We start from the raw sequence: 23,644 nt of genomic DNA, 5'->3' as shown, positions 1-23,644 counted from the left end.
GACATGGTCACGGTAAGTAGTTCTGGCCTGTCACCCTGGGACGCGTCCAAATCGGCCCCGGCCCCGGCCGCTTGACTGACACAATGTGAAGGCCCTTCGCCCTGGCCCTAATAAACACCCACTGGCATGGCACACGCTGGGCTACCCGACGGCGGCAGCCTGGGCCGTTGACAGCTTTTGGCTAGGCCCTGGGCAAAATCAACTAAAAAGGCCCCCCGAGCCAATACATATGGCCTAATCAGGGCTCTAAATGAACTTTTTTTCCCCCCCGCCACCAAACAAAATGGCTAGTAGATATTAAATCTTATTGGTCACTCACCAAGTGGCTGGTAAGTTTTCTTTTCTACCAGCCAAACTGAATATTCACCAGCATTTGGCTAATTGGCTGGTGTTAATTTAGAGCCCTGCATATAATAATTGAGGACCCAATTCTGGTCCGCCCTTTGTCCTTGGGCCCAGGAGAACTGGCCCCTTTGCTGGCCCGCCCTGTCTGCTTCCCTGCCGCCGGATGGAGGCCAAGGGACACACAAGGGGGGACAGGGGACAAGAGGATGACAACAAGGAGCCCTATGGACCCTCCTGACCTGTACTGTGTGTGTGTGTGTGTGTGTGTGTGTGTGTGTGTGTGTGTGTGTGTGTGTGTGTGTGTGTGTGTGTGTGTGTGTGTGTGTGTGTGTGGGTACAGTCTGCACAGCCAAGCTGACAAAGGGTGCAAAGATGGAAATTTTTAATGTGAACTTTAACCAGCCGCTGACAAATAAACGATTAAATTCAGCCGCCGCCGAATAATGCGTTATTATTTTGAGGGATCACAGTGGCACCAGACCACACACTGCTTCTACTCGTGGCCCCCTCTGCCCAGTCATGCCATGCACAGGGCCGTGCAATATGGCTGCAATACTGTACACTGCTAAACATTGCCAGCAGGCCCTGCCGTGGCGCTACCTGGAAGCCGATAGTCTGTACTTTTCATCCAATGGCGATCCCTGCTCCACCTTTCAAACACCAATTAGCATGTAAGGTCTACCTTTCTACTTCCAATCGCAGGGCCAGCTCTATCTTTCGACAGCGGGCCAATCAGGCCATGGGAGCCGTCCAATCAAATTAATAAATACATGTTTTGCAAACGAATAGCTATGCGCTTTCTATCTTTCTGCTGAGCGAGCACGCTGAACGTGATGTCACATGATGTAAACAAGTCCACGTTGGTCGCCTCGCACTGGCAATCCCATGTCGGAGCTGTCAGAAGTTGCTAACGAGACCAGCGAACCTGAGAAAAAGGTGGGTTCTGTTTATTGTCATTGAGATGGGTGGCTTAGTTTGAGTTTGAGAGTTTCTGTGAGTATTAATAAATAAAACCCTCCGGTGTTATTATCGATGTTTTTCGTCAGAGGGTCAGTGTTGAAGTGTTGGCGGCAGTTTGGTCAAACGAATTTTTAGCTACTTTTTATCACCACACCTAACATAACTTAATTTCTTTTAAGATTTAAGCGGGTAATATCTAATATTTCATGCTTTGTGTGATGCCGGTGATGCCGTGTTTGAGATACTTTGTCAGTGTTAGCATCCATGCTAGGTGGTGATAAGCATTACGGTAATTCCTCCGATGTTGTTGTTCCTGATATGATAGTGTTTCGAATCACGTAACTTTCTCTAAATGTAAAGTGAACGTGAACATCTGTCAAATAAACACGCGACAACTGGGATGTAACCCAATGTTTTCAGGGATGTGTAAACACTTTGATGCCTTGTACTACAAGTTGTAAGACCGTCAGAATTGCTTTTCACGTAAATGTCTCAATGTAAAATGAACGTGTATCATCTGTAAAATAAACACGGTAATAACTACACCTGGGGTTTAGGCCAATGCTTTCAGGGATGTGGCGCTTTCATGTGATGATTTCTGTAAACGCTTTGATGCCACTTTGATGCCTTGTATATACCAAGGCACTGCCAGAATAGCTTAGTTCTTGCTTTCATATCTCGTAGTTGGTTTTACGAAGATGTAGCTTGGTCAGCATTATTTTTCTATGCAGTATGGTTTTCTGTAAGTAGCAATAAGGGTGAAGTTACCTGCTTATTTGCAAAGTGTAGTATGGCATTGGACATTAAGGATCTACAGTAGGCCTAAATTATGCTGAGGTTATATTCAATGCATGGCATGTTTAATGTGAGAGTCCATGTCCTTTTAAGGCTGTTCATATTCTTAAACTCAAGTGTATGGCTCAGCTTTGCTTTTGACATGAAATATCTATGCTGTACATGTATGGTTTATGTTATGTTGATTATTATATTATTGTTGTTTTGATCATTATTATTCTCTTTCATTCTTCACCGTTTATGTCAGCTGGAAAGTATTGTGGCGTGATGGCTAAATCTCACAAAGCCATGAGTGATGGGGAATGGCTGGCACGTCTGCAGAAGTTTGCCAGTTCAGGAGTGTGGCCGTCTGGTGAGGGCAACAGACCTGCCCCTAGACAGAAGAGGTGGCATGAACTGTACCTTAAGGTAAATGCTAAATGCAGTTTTTAAATATATAAATTAACTTAGATGATTAATAGTTATTAAACTTCTTGTTGCCATCTATTGCTCTTCACATTTACAGATAGAAAAGTGTCCTCTTCAGTCCAGGGGTCAGGTCACTCTCTGGCTGAAGTCTCCCACCTGCTCGTGTGGATTTCACAAGGTGCCTTTGATTGCCATGCATTGTCACATTGTATAGATTTATTATGAAAGCCTTGAAATAGATTAATTCCAAAAGCGGTGCGATAGATGCTATATTAGTGCCTTTGTGTAAATTTACTCTTGGAAGGTTGTATATTATTTGTCCTATTATACACATCTTACAGGGTCATCCACCAGCCAACCCACCCACCAGCCAGTCATACACCAGAGAGGACACTGTTACAGTGGAAGGAAGTGCAGTGGACACCAGCGCTGTGGGCACTGTTGTACGGCCAAAGATGACACTGTCGATGGTCAGCATACAATATTAATGCATTACAACATCTCACTTAGAAATACAGACACACTTATAGGTAGTAAATGGTTTATAGTTTCACTGACTTCCATCCATTTCTAACTATTTTATTTTACTTTTTGTTAACAGTTTGAAAAGTCGAGGTTTGGAGGCTCTCACGTTGCGTCAGCCGAATTCGAGACGATTCGTCTAATGAATTGTTGAGAGGGGACCATTCGAACAAAACGTTGGACCATTCGTAGAAGGCATGGGGCGTTTCGTGCAGTACCTGAGGATTTTTCGTAGAAGACCTAAGGACGTTACGTTCAATCCATGCAGACCTTTCGTGTAACTGGGCAGATGTTTAGTTTAGTCTGCCTATTTTATTAGCCTATTATTTTTTTATATTTTATCAAACTTGTGTGCCTACCACCACAATGCAATGAAAACAAAAATGAACCATGTAGAAAGTGCGTGCGTCTCTATTTTTTTAAAATTAATTATTAATTTTAGTTCAGGCTGCTTTTTTATCATTAGGCCTATTTTATAGCCTATTTTATATATACTATATTGTAACGGACTGCCTCTGCCTCCTCCGGAGTGAGATAACAGCGTTACCCCCTGTGAACTACACGTGCAGCCTATAAAATGGAGTTAATTTCAAATGGCGGGTGAGACTGTCAGGAAGCAACAAGCCGAGAGAGCAAGAGAGAGGGAACCATGAAGTGTGCGCCGAGAAGATCACCATTCGCAAGAATCGCTAAAGCCAGACATTGATGTGAGCTGTTCCAAATTGAGAGGGTTTTGCAAAAGTGCACTACTAAACGTAAGAAAAGATATTCGTTGTGTTGATATGAATTATTTCTAATGTGTTGGTCACTGATTTTTATTCATTTTTGGAAAGGTAACGGCAGTCTTGCTGCCTGGCTGGCGCCCATCTCATAACTACAGTCGTTTGCACCACTACAATATCAACGAAATGTTTTAAAATGTACGACATCAATTTAAAGGTAGGCCTAAGGGATAATGTATTGTCCACACATGACTATAAGAAAATGTTTCCCTACGGGGCGAATAACACCCCCGACGCCGAAGGCGGAGTGCTGTTATCTCTGAAGGGAAATGTATTTTCCGTAGTCACGTGTGGACAATACATTATCCCGCTTATCCCGCCTTTACCAACATTATAAAGAATACATAGTTAACCATAGTTTATAGCGTGCGCAAAGAAAGATAGTTCGTGGAACGCTCATAATTTAAACAGGTTAACAAGCAACATGGTTTGGCTACTTTCTAACTTGTTACAGCCACATTGCGCTTCAAACTGTTTGCAGGCTGCCTCGTTCACCGTGCGATATCTACTAAACTCGGGTTCATAACATGATCATTTCTATCTAATCGGCACAGTATTCCAGAAAAAAGCATAGACAACCCAAACACTGATGTGCGCCCTGACCATCATCATTAGCCTATCGACCCTGATACAGGCAGAGCCTATCAAAGGGCGTTGAACACAATGGCTATGGACCTTTTCAGTAGGCTATGGTTGGGGAAGTAAGGCCTGCGTCGTGATTCACCGTTGGTGTTTGTATCAGCACGCCAAAAGTTACCTCACTAACGTTAATGATGTTCTTTGCTGAGTAACCTAGCCAAATATATCCAGATAATCGTGAATTATGCAAAATAAAGTCTGCCAACATGTATTGCCATTCTAGGAGCGATAAGGAGAATGCCGCACAGGCGCGGAGAAAGGGTTCCTTTGACACAGAGAATGCTCTGTGTGGCTGCGCGCATGCAGTGTTTAGTTTGCAGGTTTCAGGCAAATAATGGTGATCGATACGCCCTAGGTCCATAAGACTAACAGTAAAACAGGGACAATGACAAAAGGGATGAATTGCTTGAGGAAATCAAAAGGGACAGAGCGAAGTTATGACAACAAATTGACGTGCACCATTATGCAAGGCTACATGTAGTTATGATGGGTTAACCACTCAGTTACCGTTGCATTAATAATATGTATGATAAAGATGACTTCAGCGCAGGATATCAGAAATAAACAAGACAGCGCAGATGGCTTTTAATTTTTAACATGGCCACATTATGCGTCAATACGCCAATGCCTATTAGGCTATTTATCATGAAACCTCAAATCGGAAGTAGCCTTATCTTGTACCCAGCACTTTTCAAACCTTACTCGGGTTTATGGTAATTGTCCGGGCCAGCACTTTTGAAATCAAACGGACGCCCTTGCCTGCATGACATGTCATTTGCATGATAAGAGCACGGACGATCATGGACATACGATGGTACACACATAGCCACACACACAGACGACACGGTTCAGTTCAACGTTTATTGACCAGCAAGCGAGCAGCGCAGTACCAGCTGATTTGCTCTGGAATCTCGAAATGAAAACTGACTTTTCTTGGGAAAAGTGTTGCAAGAACATTGAACTCATTTAGTAGGCCTATCATTGTGCCAAGCGTGTGTCGCAATATTGTACTGGGGATATGTGTTGGGGAGGGCATTAACATTAGGCCTATGACAAAAACATTATCGGGGAGGAGGATACATCTTACACGTTTCCTTATTAATGGAAAATTAATTCCATGCTAATTCCAAGTATTCAAGAACCTAAACAATATGTAATTGCTCCACAGTTCAAGGGTTAGGCTATGGATATTGACACCTTTCCTCCGCGATCGCGGATAGCCCCCACCTTTGCGCTTCTCATCTGGCTGTCACGATATGGAACGGGAAGAGACAATTCAAGACAAGCGGCATGACTGCAATTGTCAATACAGTAGCCTAAAAAACTGTTAACTGTTCAGCGGTGTGTAGTCAAATTATCACAGCGGTGGTAGATGATTTTATGAAGACCTGGAGGACAAAAACCAACAGACACAATTGCTGAGTGTGTATGCAGTATTTGTAACGAATGATTCTCCTGCCAGGATAGCGTTGGACTACAGAATAACCCATTTACATGTTGAATGTTGAGAGGAGGCATTTTGAAAAGTCGAAGACCTATTCACGAGGATATCATAGCTACCTTTCCTTGTCAATGTCCCATGCACTACAAAATATTCCAGAACCTCATCTGCGAAAGCTTTTTTTAATGCGGTACACTTCAAGCTTCACAAAACCCACTGGTTAACAGCAGGTTTTACGCACACATTTCGAAGCGGTTAATCACAGATGCTGCTCTCTTCCTTGCTCTCCCTTGCACCCCAACGTACACTGGGTTTAATACACCCTGCAATACTGGCAAACTATTATTCAATTACCATTTCATTTGTTCATGCAAAGACGCGGCGGAGAGAGAACGCCTCCTGTGCAGTGTTAACGTAGCGATTTAACGTCTCTCTCTCTCTCTCTCTCTCTCTCTCTCTCTCTCTCTCTCTCTCTCTCTCTCTCTACTGTAGCCATGGGCTTAACACAGGGGTTCTGTAATGTTTTCAACACTGTTAGGACCTATATTGTTTTCTGGCTCATGCGCGAACTATTTGTTGTCATTCAGAATCAGAAACATCAAAGTGTCGGGAGACAGCTTTCTCTTGTTGCTGGTGCTTCGCATCTAAAAAGTTACCGGAAAGTCAGAAAACTCGCTGAATGACAATGTGCTCAATGGTCAATAGCCTACTTCTAGATGCACTATAGTCTATAGCCTAGACGCGCGATGCTCTGATTCAAAGCGAGCACAAGGGTCAATAGCCTACTTCTAGACACATTAAACCGCACTGCTTTGATTCAAAGCGAGCAGGAGGCATTTTGAAAAGTCGAAGACCTATTCACGAGGATATCATAGCTACCTTTCCTTGTCAATGTCCCATGCACTACAAAATATTCCAGAACCTCATCTGCGATAGGCTAAACACAATTTATCCAACAAGCTTGTGGATAATATTGCCACCTTTCCCCTCTCCTGCGGTAGCGAAGCAATCTGAATCGGAAAGAGAGCGCACTGTTCAAGACCCGCGGCAAGACTGCAATTGTCATCTGGTTCGTGGTGTCAACCTTCAGCCAAAACGGTGACAGACCCTTTTTTTATAAGATAGACCTACCTTATTCGCAGCAGCCAAAATCAGTCAGACAATAAGTGCTTAACGAGTAGTGCAGGGTAGCGAATGCTCTTCTATCAGGGTAAAGTTTGCAATTGGAGAGGGGTTATTGAAGGGCTAAATTAAGTCCGAAATCAAAATGATAAAAAAAATACGGTCGATTTATTTACAATACCCTACATGACAGAAAGAAAACGTGTAGGGGGTCAACTGAAAATACCCATAAACTGAGGACTATAGGCAACGTCAAAGTAAAATACAAACACGAAATCAAACAAAGCTTTTTTAATGCGGTACACTTCAAGCTTCACAAAATCCACTGGTTAACAGCATACGCGCACATTTCGAAGCGGTTAATCACAGATGCTGCTCTCTTCCTTGCTCTCCCTTGCACCCCAACGTACACTGGGTTTAATACACCCTGCAATACTGGCAAACTATTATACAATTACCATTTCATTTGTTCATTAGAGGTGCTTAACTCGACTCTTTGAGGCGTCCGGATTGATTGGATCATTCCAAGGAGGGTACCCGGATTAGACGGATCAACCGGATCACACGGATCACTTATTTAAAATAAATAAAAATGAATAAAAATAATGCATTTTTTAAAACGTTTCTGCCGTTAAGTAGCTATGCGCCTCGCCTTTGTTGTTCCATTTATCAATTCACGTTGATAAATCAAAGAGTAAGACAGTTTGATCAACAAAACTCACTTTATGAATGTAACAGTTCCTAAACTCATGCTGCGATCCGACCCACCTGGGTCTCCTCACTAAACATGCAACCACAACTCGAACAGCCTTTGGCAGCAGTGAAATGGGTTCCTGATTTTGCAATAAATAATGTGTGTGTTTGTATTTAAGACTAAAAGTCAAACATTTGGGAGCAGAAGTCTAGTTGAGCAGGGACAGTCAGGAGGCGAGCAGCAGATGACCACTCGCTTCCGCTGCCGAGTTGCCTTGCGACTCACACACTCGTGGCAAAAACGAAACTTAAGCGATTGATCCGATCCGTAGGGGATTCGCTGCTACCAACAACTCAGTCAGGATTCGTCTCACCGAGTCGCCGAGGGCGCCGCTGCTGAGTGACTCGGACGAGGGGAGTGACGGCAGCAGTGGCTTTAAAGACTGTAGCCTACGCTGTAACGCAGTGAGTGATCGAGTCACGTCTGTAGACTATACTTTCCCTAAGAGTACTGAGTAGCCTACAGACTGAGATGTTAAAGCGTTGGCAGAGCACTATTAACATTAAAATGTAGACCTCAACAGAGTCAGAAGCACACGCATAGGGAGCGGGGATCCGCGACTCAAACACTCAATTGGCCACAACATAGGCTGGACGGATCAAACAGGCTCGATGAATGACGAGGCGGGAGTTGGTTCAGTTTTACTCAGTGAGTGTTCGTGACTGAACAGCATACTAGGGAGATTAGAGAATGGCTGTTGTAGTCAACTAAAGAGGATATATTCCGGTTTCACAATTTCTCGCGCTGTAACTGCCATTTTGTTGACATATTAATGAAATGCCGTCTGACCCGCCTTTGGCGGATCAATGCACGACAGCCACCCGGTCTGTTCGGATGAGGTCTTTACCCGGCTCTCCAACCGTATCCTCCGGGTTTTTTATCATCTCTAGTTCATGCAAAGACGCGGCGGAGAAAGAACGCGCTCCTGTTAACGTAGCGATTTAACCTCTCTCTCTCTCTCTCTCTCTCTCTCTCTCTCTCTCTCTCTCTCTCTCTCTCTCTCTACTGTAGCCATGGGCTTAACACAGGTGCATGGGTTCTGTAATGTTTTCAACACTGTTAGGACCTATATTGTTTTCTGGCTCATGCGCAAACTATTTGTTGTCATTCAGAATCAGAAACATCAAAGTGTCGGGAGACAGCTTTCTCTTGTTGCTGGTGCTTCGCATCTAAAAAGTTACCGGAAAGTCAGAAAACTCGCTGAATGACAATGTGCTCAATGGTCAATAGCCTACTTCTAGATGCACTATAGTCTATAGCCTAGACGCGCGCTGCTCTGATTCAAAGCGAGCACAAGGGTCAATAGCCTACTTCTAGACACATTAAACCGCACTGCTTTGATTCAAAGCGAGCAGGCTGTGCTTGGTCCCGCCTCTCTGCCCGCAGATGGGAGTAAAGTAACGGCGTAAAAGTGAAAAAAAAGCTTCTCAAATATTGTCTAGATAATTGTCAAAAAATGTAAGGGCGTAAACGTAAATTGTCAAAAAATGTAACGACGTGAAAAAAAAAGCTTCTCAAATATTGTCTAGATAATTGTCAAAAAATGTAAGGGCGTAAACGTAGGCCTAAATTGTCAAAAAATGTAACGACGTAAACGTTAAAAAACCAACAACATAGCCCTACCAGTTAAAATGAGTAAGTACATTTTATTTATAGATTTACATGTTTAAATCAACAAAAAACAAAACTTAACAGCTGATTTACATATTTAAATAAACAAAACCCTTAAAATGAGCATTAAAAAAGCTGATTTACATTTCTAATATAGGCAGGCTGAAGAAAACCCGTTAAAATGAGCATTAAAAAAGCTGATTTACATTTCTAATATAGGCAGGCTGAAGGGACGTTTAGTTGAAACCTAAGGATCTTTAGTTCAATTTTAAGGACCTTTCGTAGGCTTTTGCGGTAGACGGAACGTCCTCGACGAAAGATCCCCTGCCTTATACGAATGGTCCAACGTTTTGTTCGAATGGTCCCCTCTCAAGAATCCATTCGACGAAAAGACCTGTACCCTGTTAGCCAAACCTAATGTAAATGTGCAACGCAAACCCACTCAGGTGAAATGATATTACTCAATTTCAATTAACCCGTTAAGACATGCCATTATGTATTTGGTGTTACCAGAATGGCAATGCCCAAATCATAGTGCATTTCTACAGGCCCTGTGTTATGCCCTAGAATTGTGGTACTAGCTACGGTACTTAACTTTTCAAAGACTATTACAGCATGCCACTGGAGGTACGGCGTGCATTACTGAAGGCTCTGTGTTATGTCATAGCATTGTAGTACCATGGTACTTAACTTTTCAAACACTATTACAGCAGGCCACTGGAGGTACGGCGTGCATTAATTGGCTACCTTTCTTGACTTGTAAGTTGAAAACTCACTACTTCATAGCAATGAAATGTTAAATACCCCTGAATATATTTCACAGGCTCCTCCTAGTCCATCTCCATCTCCATCTAAATCCACATCGGCAGCCATCAACCCTCTCCAGCTCTCCGGCCCATCATCCAACCCTCCTCTTCCTTCTTACTTCCACCAGCAACAGAAACATCAGTAAGATACAATCAACACTTGCAAAGCTGAGTTTGTCTGTGCACTGCACTGTACTGCACTGTTGTGTTTTCCTATGTCAGTGTTGTGTAAACATGTTGTGTTTTAACCTAGTCTGCAGGCCCTGATCTGCCCTTGCTCTGGCCGCAGTCGATGTCGAAGGAGGACCATAAGTGGGTGGCTGAAGTCCTGTTTCGAGTAAATGCGAAGGGGAAGATGGAGTTAAAGGACAACCTTCAGCTGTGGTACAACCCCCCACCTCCAAATCTCCTGTACCATCAGGCTCCCACTCCAGACAAGTTTTTTTCCCACCGTCTGCTGGTCTGGATGCCCTATAGGCTGTGGCGTGTGAGTCTTAAGTGCACCAATTCGGAATGCGTCGGGCATCAACTGACAAGTGGTGGATTGCATAGGAGGGTCCGGCAGGTGCTGGACATTGACAGCTACTACAACCTAGTCACAGAGACCCTCATTTGCACCAAGTGCAGGTCCAGCTACCTGTCCTGGGGAGACGCCGTGCTGCAGCAGCTAGACCTGGCCCATCGTTCTGAGTTTAGGGTCATCCTGACACAAAAGTAATTATTACTTTTTACTTTTATGTGAACTTTGATAATATTATTCATACAAAATGGCAACTTGATTATGATGCTTTTATTTATCTTTTTTTCTCATCAGACATGCCATTGATATACGTGCCATCCGTTTTTTGCGTGAGAGAACAATGGGCAATGGACCGGTACGCCTGGTCGGGCAGTTGAAGGAGAACCACAGCGAGCAGTGGTTGCAGCGGGTCAATCGCTACACCGCAGAGTGTATGGGGTTTCGCACCAACAACCTCGGCCTCCAACAGATCTCCTTTCAGAGACCTCCAGACCCTGTGGAAATGCCAAGCTACAAGTGGCTCCTCACTGTTTACAGCAAGGACATTCTACACAGGCTGGATGACATCAAGGCAGCCATCACTTCAACTTATGGGTCTATCTTAAAAATGGACTCGACTAAAAAAGTAAGAGCTGTTTCAATAATAGCACTCTAATTTAGAATGTATCATTTTTTCACTACCCCATCATACATTTTGTATAACCTTAAAGGACCAGTTTGGTCAATTTCAACATGCAGTTGTAATGCTCACACTACCCTGGACTTGTCAGTACCTGAGGGCTTTTTATTCAGCCTTTTCCGAGATCTTGGTCATGAAAACCCAGAGATAGGCCCAACACCGGAATCCTAGTCTCGTGCTCTGCTCCTTAGCTCTGGACTGTAGAAAACATTTCATTTTGCATCCTAATTTACCAAGTTTCCGTCTTATGATGGGATCTCAGTCGCAGATCTCCCTAGTCCCAGGATAATTGTGTGATTGCACTCAATTAATATAAACTGTTCTTATTATGAATATTCCAACAATATCGGTTAAGTCTGAGTCCAGCTGTCAAGGGTTTTATATCCATTTACTTGTAGAACTGATTTGCACGCGGCCGACTAATTTCTTTGTGCATGTCCATCCCATATGAGAGACGTCTAGAATAAATCAGAGGTTAAAGTTGCTGGAAGGTACCATACTTATGAGATCCTAAGCCCCATACACTTTACCCCTATTCGACTGCAATAGGAGGCGAGAGGTGTATGTCGAGAGCTACACCCAAAAGATCTGATCACCCCGCTTAAGTTCCAGTTTACGATAACATATTTTTATCCTAAGTAGACACCATTGACACTCGGGCTGACCCGAAGTATAGCGTCCCACTCCACATGGAGAAATGTCCTTGGAGCTGCTACGTTTCGACAGTACAATAACCTTATGAAGGAATAAACGGGATCTACAACAAAATATAGATCAATGAAAGTTTTATTACAGGACAAATCTAATTATACGACAAGTACAATGTTGAAAAAGTCAATGCTACCTAATTAAGAGGAAATGGTTACATGGACACTAGGTCCACGGGAGCCCTTTAGCGGGGTTTTAACTCAAAGATTTGATTATTACACCAAAGTTTAATACCTAGGTATCTCGTGGGACGACCCCAGCCAGGGACCAATGACGTGCCGGCATTTACCTGGGCTGGGCTTAGAACAATGGCGCGGGGTTGGGTTGTAACCAACACCGTATCCAAATCCTATGATTCTAAATCTTTAATAAATTCACTAATTGCAGTTTCAAAACCAAGACCTGTTCACCACCCGAAGTATTTCCATCAGATTGATACTAAACACATGCATAGAATTTCAAACACATCATAGTAAGCATTTAAACCACGCATATTGGATCTGGCGGGAATTTCAGTCTCTGCGTGGGCACGGGAGGTGCGCGCATGCAGGGACAAATGGCCGCTGACCAAGATGCGCTGGGAACGCACACCGGGGGGTGCGCGCTTTTCACGCCGGGAGGTGCGCAATGCATACAGGTGACCGGAGGTTTTGGGGCGGTCCCCCGAAGGGGGCCCTCTGTCACACAGTGCTTTTGAGATCCAGATGTCAGATATGCAATGTTTATCTTTGAAGTCAACAGAAAACTCAGAGTAGTAAAACAAAGGCGATAGATTGTAAACAAAGGCGTTGAAATACGAAAAAGAAACGCAAACAAATGTTAATACCGTGCCCGTGAGCCACCGGCGCTGTGAATTCAGTGCCCCTTTGTCAGGGCCCATATGGGGGAATCTTACAGTCATTGTAATGGAGGCAGCTCTTTGTTTACATTTCATAAAAACATGTTTATTTATTCCCCAGGTTATACAACATCAGCAAACAACTAGCAAACAGCGGTACCTTATGGGAAAATATTTGGAGTAGGCCTATGTTAATTTTTTAAAAATGTAAACAAACGCTGCCCCCTTTAGAATAGCTCATATCTCGGAAAGGGCTTAGCCGAAAAATGTGGCATCACCGGGTACTGACAAGTCAAGGGTAGGGTGAGCAATACAACAGCATATTGAAATTGACTGAACTGGTCCTTTAATGATGACTGCATGTGTTTTATTTTGTGTTTCCGTTTGATTTGTTTCCTTCAGATCACGAAAAAATTGAGTGGGCCTGCGAAGGGGACGGCACAGTGGATGACGTCTGTGGGCAACGAATTCGGCCACCCCTCCTCAGCTGCCTGCCGTCCAGCTGCCTCCTCAGCTGCCTACCGTCCAGGTGCCAACCCCTCCTCAGCTGTCTACCGTCCAGCTGCCTCCTCAGCTGCCTACCGTCCAGGTGCCTCCTCAGCTGCCTGCCGTCCAGGTGCCAACCCCTCCTCAGCTGTCTACCGTCCAGCTGCCTCCTCAGCTGCTCTCTCTGCCTGCTGTCAAGGGTCCACCCTCTCTGCTGCTGCCCACCACCACTCAGGGTCCATCCTCTCTGATGCCGCCCATCGCCATCCAGCGTCCATCACTGCTGCCCACCACCATCCAGCGTCCATCACTGCTGCCCTCCACCACTCAGGGTCCATCACTGCTGCCCACCACCATCCAGGGTCCATCACTGCTGCCCACCACCACTCAGGGTCCATCTCTACTGCCCACCACCACTCAGGGTCCATCTCTGCTGCCCACCACCATCCAGCGTTCATCTCTGCTGCCCACCACCATCCAGCGTCCATCACTGCTGCCCTCCACCACTCAGGGTCCATCACTGCTGCCCTCCACCACTCAGGGTCCATCAGCTTTATGTTCTCTTTATGATATTGTGATTTTTCTTTGAGTATTGAAGGCTAACTAGTTTTTCAAGAAAGTTATATAAACTAGTGCTATCCCATTATGTTATGTTTTTTTTTCTTTATTTCAAAAATATACTATCGACAAAGTTATCTATTCTAATTTAGAGTCACTAATAGTTCACTCTACTAACTCATATACTCATAAGAATTTACTGTACATCCTCTCTATGACACATTCACTTACAACACACATGTGCAGCTTTCAACGCTAACATACTGATATAGAGATGTACAACACACACACACAGTGTGAAATAAGAAGACTTGACATACTGATGGAAAATAAATATACACACACAGACACACACGCACACACACAGACACACACGCACACAGCAGCAGAATGTGAGCACAAACTTGTGCAGAAGATGCCAGGAGAAGGGCAAAATGTACTGTCCAAGTACAGACAGTATGAGCAAAGAGCAGTGAAAATGTTATGTAGAATGTTATTTATATCGTTTTTTTTTTTTTTTTCTGTGTGCATCGGAACATTGTTGGCATTCAAGTGCCTGTTTGTTACATAAGTTCTGTATAAAGTTCTGTCTATACGCAATATAGTTTGTTTGTGTGTTTGTTTAATGTTTATAAAATTTTAATACACTTACTTATGAAACTGAAATGTTCTCCTTCTCTTTACTAATAATGATTTACTAATAGAGTGCACTATAGTTAATATCCATATTTGCAATTATTTATTAAAATGCTAACTTATTAACAATATAATGTACTATTTATTCATATATTGCTTCATATTATTGAACATGCAAGGCCTTGCAATATATTTCTTGTGGGCTATATAAAATACAAGCCTGTATTACCATGTGAATAACGTGAAGATAAGAAACAAGCGTGACAGATTCCTTGCCGTTTTAAAATGCAAATAAAAGCATTTGGGACTTAAAGGTGCACAGTGTAGGATGTGGCCAGAGTAGGTAGGCCTACTGCAACTATGCTGCTCATTGAAACTGTGCTGCTTATTGCCAAATATGACCTTTTCATGAATATTTACAAAGTAATACACTAATATTTACTAGTATGGACAAAGTGCAGTCATTTGTGCAGCAAAAAATTCCAAATGGCAGACCATGGAGAATATCCCCTTTTCACGTATGAAAAGTGTAATTTTCCCAGTCATAAAGAATACTTAAAATTTGATGGTTGTAAGTAGGCCTATTTATGAAAAAGGTAACATTAGTGAATGGGTAACATGGATTCTGGAAATAAACAACTAAATATCTTACCTTTAAGGTTTTTGTACCAACAGAAGATGCAAAATATACAATGTATCCATTTATTTATCATAACAAGGAAAAAGAACCACAACATGGGCCTATTTGATTCTCCGTTGCTTCGAGCGGGATTCGATACGGAGACTTGGTGAATTCCTTCCCCTTTTCTCCCCCTTTCTTCCCCCTTCTTATACGGACGAATGTTCCCCAGCTTTGGCGCAAGTGGTAGGGCACTCGCCTGTCATGCGGCTGACCCGGGCTCAATTCCCACCTGGGACATGTCAACAACCCCGCAACTCTACAGAATGGAGTTTTGGACAACTTTGAGCGTCGCAAATGGGTGGAAAGTAGAGATTAATAACGATGGCTATTTCTATGCCCTGGTGAACCACAGCAAAAGCTACCACAGCTAATACCTGCTGGACCATTTTTCCACATTTCTAATGATTCATTCAAACTTATGCAATATGTCCCATGGCGGGGAGAAAGGCATGCTCTCTAAGTTTACTCGGAAATGTGAGAACATGGAATTGTGGAACATAGGACCTATATCTGAATCATTTCTCTAAAATGTGGGAACATGGAGCAGCAAGAATAAGCTGTGGGACCAACGGGTTACGGGACCAATGGGCTGTGGGAACATAGAGCCCACCCCCAAAAGGCCAATGTTAGCATCGGCTAACTGGTGTTAGATTCTTCAATGCACGGCATGAATAGAGTTGAAACGAGAGGCGACCGCTTCTGTCAACCTTTTTTTTAATGCAGACGCGCGGATAACCATAGGCAACAACACAAGCTCAAAATACAGACAGAGCGCCATGCAGAAAGACGCTTTCTTTGCCCTGTGTGCAAAGTTGTGAGAGACCTCGTTGTGAATGCATTTAGCGGACAAACTTACTTGCACCATGCATTGCTAGTGCAGGAAAAAATAGGAGACAGACAGTAGTAGACAATAATATAGCAATTTCACTTTCATACACTCAGTCAAAGTAAGCTAGTAGCCTACTTCACGTAGGCCTAGACTATGGACCGCAAATAATAATCGCATGCAGATTTCCCCGACACAAGGCACACGTTGCCTCTCATCTCGAGGCCATAAGCACAAGGCAAGGATGAGAGGAAAGACAATAAGACGGACACACGGACGTCGTAAAAATGGATCGATGGCCACCCTACAATGTGCACGCATTCATGAGGACGTTGATTCTAAACGGGTCAATAGGCTACTCATAGTCAGTCATAGACATGCCAAGGGCTTCTGCTTTCTGAAGTTGGGAATGTCCACCTTAGGCCTAATTAAAACTGACTGCACAGCAAACCACTCATACATCACAGAGGCACTTACTGTAACTTGCAGTGCACAAATAAGCCTTACTATATTCAAACCTGGCTTGTAGACGTGGATTCCAAAACTGTCCCAAAAAGTCATACTGCTGCCTTTTAATTGTCAGATATGTTCAGTTGAATTGCCAATGTTTTCCCCATTCAGCTAATTGGCACACTACAGTTGAATGCTATGGATAGAAAATATGCTCAGTGGATGGAATGTTGCCGACTCAGAACAAGCCCATTCATGTTCAAGAGTGACACCATTCACCTAAATATACAATTCCACAGCAAAAAAATATCACCTAAAATATGATGCTGTTCCCTGTAAATGCAGAAAAAAATATTCTATTTATATCTATTGAAACAGCTCAGCCCAAAGCCTCTAATGACAACTCTTACCACATTTACCTGGGTTCAAATGAGTCATTTGAATGACTTTGCTGTGGAAAAGAGTCATTTGAACCCAGGTTAATGTGGCTGACCTGGTGGCAAGAGTTGAAATGACATGCACTATGTATTCACTGTACTGTAGGCCTACCGTTAAAGATCAAACCAAGGCTTGGACAACAAAAGTAACAATGGGGACTGTTAGCGTCTTGAATTATTGGAGCACACATCCTGTTTCATAGTGCCTTCAAACACTCAACTCCCCTTATGGTTTCTAAACAGTGCAGGAATCGTTTGAGAGTAGAGTACTTAGGGCATCAGTGCACAGACCATCATGACACCCACTGCTGCTGCTGCTGCAAAAAAAATCAGCCGAAGTCGCTGTTGGCTTGCTGAAAAGTCGCAAGGTGACGTCACAAAGTTACGTATGATGTCACAGCGTCACGCACGACACGCTGATCACTAGAGAACGTGCCCACACATGCCTACAATCATAATGCAAATGGGTAGTGCTACCTACTCTCTGGAGATCAAAGCTATTCTGCTGCTAATCTGTTCAACCGTGGGAAATGCTTCTAACGGCGGCACAGAGTTACAATTATGTTGAAAAACAATGATTTAAACACTGAAAAGGCGCATTGTTAAAAGTCGCTAGATTCACCAAAAAGTCGCTAGATTTTTAGACGCCAGGAATGGCAAAAAGTTGCTAAATCTAGATACAAAGTCGCTAATTTGGCAACACTAATGACACCCCTTCGAGTGGCACCTGGTACTTTGGCACTTGGCCAACAATGATTGGCAAAATGAATTCATTAGTTACAATCTAGTTTCCTAATTATCATCGACTTTCAAATCTTGTACGGAGATGTTGGTCCGACGAACAAGAAGCTGAACAAATGATATTTCCCAAATGGCCTGATTAACCTGACTCTCTTGGTTTTACTACTGGTCGAGGCCAGAAAAGGCTGTGCCAAAGTTTAAGCCCCACATTTCTTAGTCCCAACACAAAGTATCTGCTTAAACCACGTCACTGCCTTGAACATGTCTCTACCCAAGGCAATTGGAGCTGCTCAAAGTGAATTGTTTCCCAACAAAGTGGATGGAGTTCCCGATTTTTCCGGAGCTCAGAAACAATATTTGTATTGCTCCTGACCTGACTGGAAGCAACGCCAAAGGTGTTGTGTCACTAGGAGGGTGTTGCCTGGCTAACGACCTTGTTTTACCCATGGAGGTAGAATAAAAACTGGAGAGAGTGAACAAGTCCCGCCTCCAGTCATTTCAATGGGAAATGCTAGGCTAGTGAATTCAGCCAAAATTGAACGTTTTTTTCAGCTTCCAAATTGGAGGTATTACCAGAGAATCTCTAACAGGGAGAAGGCTCAGTCTCATTGGTTCCCATTGTAGCCAGTTAGCTTTGCATGCATACTGCAGTAACGAGCGTAGGCCAGTCCTTCATGTGGGAAAATGTATGGAATGGAAAGGGGAACCCATGCTAAATACATTGCTACTGCCATTTCCAGTCACAAATATTATCAACAAAACATTCCTGGTAAGCACTATGGCTGTTGTTTAACAATAGGCTGTATTGACAAATCGTTCAGGTGTGTAGTTTTACAGCAGGTTAGAAGATTTCAACCTGTACTCGCTAGCATCGTGCTAATGTTTATGGGTTTGGCCCCATAAAAATTGAGCTTTGTGACCCAGTATATAATAATCTAGTGGCGCAAAGTAATCGAAACGCTACTCAAATGGGGTCTTATTATTTCTAGCTTCGAACTTAATATTAATATTTCAGGACAAAAAATTATAAAAAATCACAAAAATTATAATGGTAGAAAACTCCATTGACAGCCAATCATTTTGCACTGTCCCATGGTTAGGGTTAGCCAGTTGTGGCTAGTAGCTAGTTCCGTGAGTGAACACCCCCTGGTATTTCCGCCAACACTTTACTCAGCCAATTACGTGCCACGTTAATGACTGACTTACAAAGATGGGCATTGGATGCATGGAGGTGCCCAACCACAGACTGTAAAGGTCTGTGCGCCCAACCCTAAACGTGTGTACCCACCAATCATCATGAAGTAAGTGAATGTTGGAAGTGCAAAAATGGCGACTTGCTAATCGGCAAAGCTAACTAGCCAAATCCTGCCCCCCTGGTTTTACCTGTCCAGTTCAACCAGGTGATCATTCAACCAGCCAATTACCTGGCTGAATTGGACAGTCAAAACCAGAGCCATATAGAAACAGAGTTGCGCAAATGGAGGTCCAGGAAATGAATGGCAGCCCCGCCTTTCAACAAGATTGAGGTTGTGCCTAAAGCGACTGTCTTTCCATAGACTTAACATAGAACCACCACATAAAAAGCAATAAATAAGGACTAACGAACTATACTGCGGGGTAATCACCCCAAATATGTAAACTATCAACTGTCTCGGTAATTACAATCACAACAGTTTTACCATCTGTGATGTTTATCTGATGTTATTACTACGAACAGCAAGTCTTGTCATATTCCTGCATTGCATTGCATTGCATTTGCTGTGTGCCACTTCTAGGAACTAACGCTGAGCAGTTCTGAGGCGCTAAACAGCTAATTTTGCTAATGTGGAAGTGGGCCCTAGCACACAGTGGAGATTGCCCGACTCAACCATGTAATTTGGAGTACTGTACATAAAGCTGGATTGTGAATTATGAATCCATTTTGCCCATCACTGTTTGTGAATGCCAAATGCCCCAAGTGTCCTAGGGTATACATCCAGCCTTGGCAGGGGGCTCCCCTAGGTGGCCGCTGGTCTCTGCCTGAGGTTTCTTCCTGACTACAGGGGGTCTTTTTTCTCAGACCTCACTGAGCTTTTTTCCCCCCTCACAAACTATGAATCAAGCGAAAGGGAGTTTTTCCTCACCCCTGATGCCACCAGGGGCCGCACCTGAGCGCCCAATCTCTGTGTGACTATCTATGACTTATGATAGGCCCAGCCACTATGGACCTTACACATCTAAGAATCCTGGTCCTAACCTACGTTGACCTTATGACTCTACATTCTCTGTCTATCTCTTCTTCCTCTGCCTTCCTGCTTTTTCTGCCTCTCCTCTATACCTCTCCTTTTAAATCTATCTCTAACAATGTTTTTCCCATTTGTTAAGCACTTTGAGTTACATGCCTTGTATGACACAGTGCTATTCAAATACAATTATTATTATTATTACATATTCTAAACTGACTGAGAACACAATTCATGTAAGCATGCAATTCCAATACAGACCTTCCTAAAAATGTGGTATTGTTTCCTGCAAAATGCATTTATAATAAAATGGCCCACAGCTGCCTGGGAGTGAGAGATAATTAAGTGCCAGGGACAAAAAAAAATCAAAAAGTGTGTACCCACAGTAACATTTCTATTTTTCTTCATATAGTGTTTTTATCTACAGCTCAACCAAAAACATCTAATGAGACCTTGAGAGTACTGAGAACTGAGAAGAGGGCCACCACTGTATGGGCATCTCCACATTGACCACCATGACACCCGTTCAGTTCAAGAGGCACCTGGTGCTGTGCCCGCATCCCGATGGCATATGCCAACAAATACCCTACGTGTCCCTACTACACGGGGGCGAATATTTCTGAACTCAGTCGTCAGCTGTGGACTGGACACACGTAAGGTAAGGAGACCTCATTTCTTTTCGGAGTGTGTCACAACAGGAATCTCTCACCCTGCCTCCAACCACTCCTCTCACCATGCTGTGGCCCGGTGCAGTGCAGTGCAGTGTAGCGCAGCGTAGCTATCCAGTCAAGGAGGAAGCTCAGGCGGCCAGGGGGCGGTTCTATCCATTTCGCAGCCCTAGGTGAAATAATAACATGGGGGCCCACTTGAATTATTAGTGCTGGAATTCACCATTCACACAGTGGGCCTGACTGTGGGTGCCGGCCAGGCCCCTACAGTGAGCAGTTTTTTTGGCGGGGCCCTTGGCAATTTCCTAGTTTGCCTATGGGTAAAACCGACTCTGCAGACGGCCCACTCAATGCAGACAGAGAAGAGAAGCCAAGGGAATGAGAGGAGAGAGGATGGATGGATAGAAGTGTTAGAGTGAATGGATAGAGAAAGAGGGGGGAGGGGGGTCTGAGGACCTGCAGGACTGTGGCCTTATATGAACCCATTATGCCAACATGCATTGCTCCAGGTCTGGTAGTTGTTTGGTTGGTTTATGCTTAGGTGATACTACTACTACTACCAATAATAATACATTGGTTTCATACAGCACTTTTCAAGTAACCCAAGATCTCTTTACAAAAGGAGATAGGGCAGGGGAATAGAGGGGAGAAGCGAAGAAGGGGTAGAAGTGGTGTTGGGGGGCAGGATGGTTAAGGACCATAGGCCTCAGTGAATAAATGTGATGTTACGTGCTTTTTGAACGTAGTCAGTGTGGGGTCTTGGCGGATATGGAGAGGTAGACTGATCCAAAGAGACTGCAGGTGTTTTTGAGGTGGAAGAAGGCGGATTTGGTGTTGGTACTGATGTGAGCTTGGAGTTAGAGGTTGCAGTCCAGAGTCACACCCAACTTTCTTGGACAGAGACGGAGGGTCCACCACCATGAGCTCTGCCTTGTTGTTGTTAAGTTTGAGCAGTTTGGTGATGAATACCTGTCAGGTGGAGAGTGAAGTAAAGAAGAATGTGAAGTAAAGTAGACGTGATGCATTATTGTATCATTTGTAGGAGACTGTCCTTTTCTCACAGCCAGCCAGCTATAGGGGTCAAAGATGTTTTTCGGGGGCTTAGACGTCAGGTGGTGCAACAGCATCTCATGTCCTTAACCTTTAACCCTTGTATTATGTACTGATGCCAGTGAAGGGAAAGTTGAGTGAAAACTGTTGAATAGGTTTTGTTCTGTCCTGCTTGTATCATGTCTTGTTTTATCTGGGTAATGTGTAATGTAATGTGTGTTAAATCTTTGTTTTATCATGTCATAGGCAAATTCAACTTGCCTGGTGTTCACTTCACTTGCTGACAAAAACTTCCCCAATGGAGACAATAACGTTTCTAACTGACTAACAAACTAAATTCATTAGTTATCGGAGGCTGTAAAGATTCTTTAGATAGGACAGTATGAAAGAGAATACAAGAACGTATTGTGTGAAAGAGATTGGGAATGGGGATGGGGAAATGACTAGCCGGGCTCCGCCCTACTGGTAACGCAACGCCTTCGGCTCAGCTACACACAGTAGGGCCCAGGGGGACAGGATTTGGCTGATTAGCTTCGCAGATTAGCAAGGCACTTCCTCGTCGCAATTCCGCCACCACTTCCCTCAAAGAGAGTGGACGCGATTGGTGGGTGCGCGAGTTTAGTGTTGGGCACACGTACCTATACAGGTGTGTGGTTGGGCACCTCCATGCATCCAATGCCGGTCTTCCATATATCTTTCTGGTCAATCGTAGGTCAGTCATTAACGTGGCACGTAATTGGCTGAGTAAACTGATGGCGGAAACGACTCCATCTTTGAAGCTGAATTTTTTTTTCAATTTTGGCTGAATTCACTATCCTAGCATTTCCAATTGAAATGACTGGAGGCAGGACGTATTCACTCTCTCCACTTCTTATACTACCTCCATGGTAGGGCCAGGAGCTTGCTCAATCCAGCTACAGCGGGATCTCCACCCTCTTTGTCTGGAACCAATCAACTGAGAATTTCCAACTGTCCTGGGTAGAGGCGTGTTCAAGGCAGTGACATGGTTTAAGCAGAGACGTTCTGGCTAAGAAACGTTTGGTTTAAACTTCGGCACAGCCCTAAACCAGTAGCAAGCCGAGGGAAGCGGGTTAACCAGGCCATGGAAACAAAGTTCTTCCTGTATGGAAACGCTAATTATTATATGTTATAGGCCAGACCAGAATAGTGGTACGTGATCTGAAGTCTATGAAAATCAGGCAAGGAAATGACCTCAGGTCAGAATTGGACCACGGTCCTTGGAGCTACAGTATGTACAGTACAGCACCCTAGCCTGAGCCACGTCGTCCCTTTGCCAAGTTCTTAATCGTTTTCAGATTTGGTTTGGTTGGCAAACACTCTCACACTATATGCGTTCGTTTCACCATCATGGTTGGAGAGTGTGACATTTCACTGAAGGACAGAAGAAGAAGAAGTGAAAGTGAAAGCCCAACTGTGAAACTCCAAGTGCCGTTTTGTGACACAGCACTTCACTGCACACTGCACACAACAAAATTGCATTTATGCCTTACCTGTGCAAGGGAACAGCCCCCAATTGCGCCTGAAAGGGAGCAGTTCAGCAGGACGGTACCATGCTCAGGGTACCTCAGTCATGGAGGAGGATGGGGGAGAGCACTAATTATTTCCTACCTGCACCAACCTGGCGGGTCAGGAGTTGAACTCAGTTGAAGGAGAGGATTGTGCACATCCCAGGGAAAGGTGCAGGACGAAGGTCAACTGTAGTTTTCAGAGTGAGGAGTCTGCGCACTTAGAATCCTTTTTGTTGTGCTTTTTTTTCATGGCAGGATAATGTTTCGATCTCAACAGTCTTCTTCAGATTGAATCTAAAGAAGACTGTTGAGGTTGAAATGTTATCCTACCAGGAGTTGAACTGGCAACCTTTGGGCTACAATTCTGATGCCCTAACCGCTTACCCATGGCTGCCACAAAGTAGGATGAGGAGGAGAAGTAGGAGCGGG

At 43.9% G+C, this 23,644-nt stretch overlaps 1 protein-coding gene across 1 annotated transcript in view; it reads left to right on the top strand.

Moving 5' to 3' along the window:
• The first annotated feature begins 1,230 nt into the window (after positions 1-1,230).
• LOC134439965 (uncharacterized) overlaps positions 1,231-23,644 on the top strand; it is a 46,056-nt gene continuing 23,642 nt past the window's right edge. The window contains exons 1-4 of the mRNA XM_063189893.1: positions 1,231-1,281; positions 10,439-10,899; positions 11,000-11,276; positions 13,418-13,748. Coding sequence (XP_063045963.1) covers positions 1,231-1,281; positions 10,439-10,899; positions 11,000-11,276; positions 13,418-13,748 — 1,120 coding nt within the window. The remainder of the gene's footprint in view (positions 1,282-10,438; positions 10,900-10,999; positions 11,277-13,417; positions 13,749-23,644) is intronic.

Source organism: Engraulis encrasicolus, chromosome 23 (assembly GCF_034702125.1).
Source record: "Engraulis encrasicolus isolate BLACKSEA-1 chromosome 23, IST_EnEncr_1.0, whole genome shotgun sequence".
Taxonomy (NCBI): Eukaryota; Metazoa; Chordata; class Actinopteri; order Clupeiformes; family Engraulidae; genus Engraulis; species Engraulis encrasicolus.
Note: the sequence above shows the minus strand (reverse complement) of the source record. Positions and strands in the feature narration are given on the sequence as shown.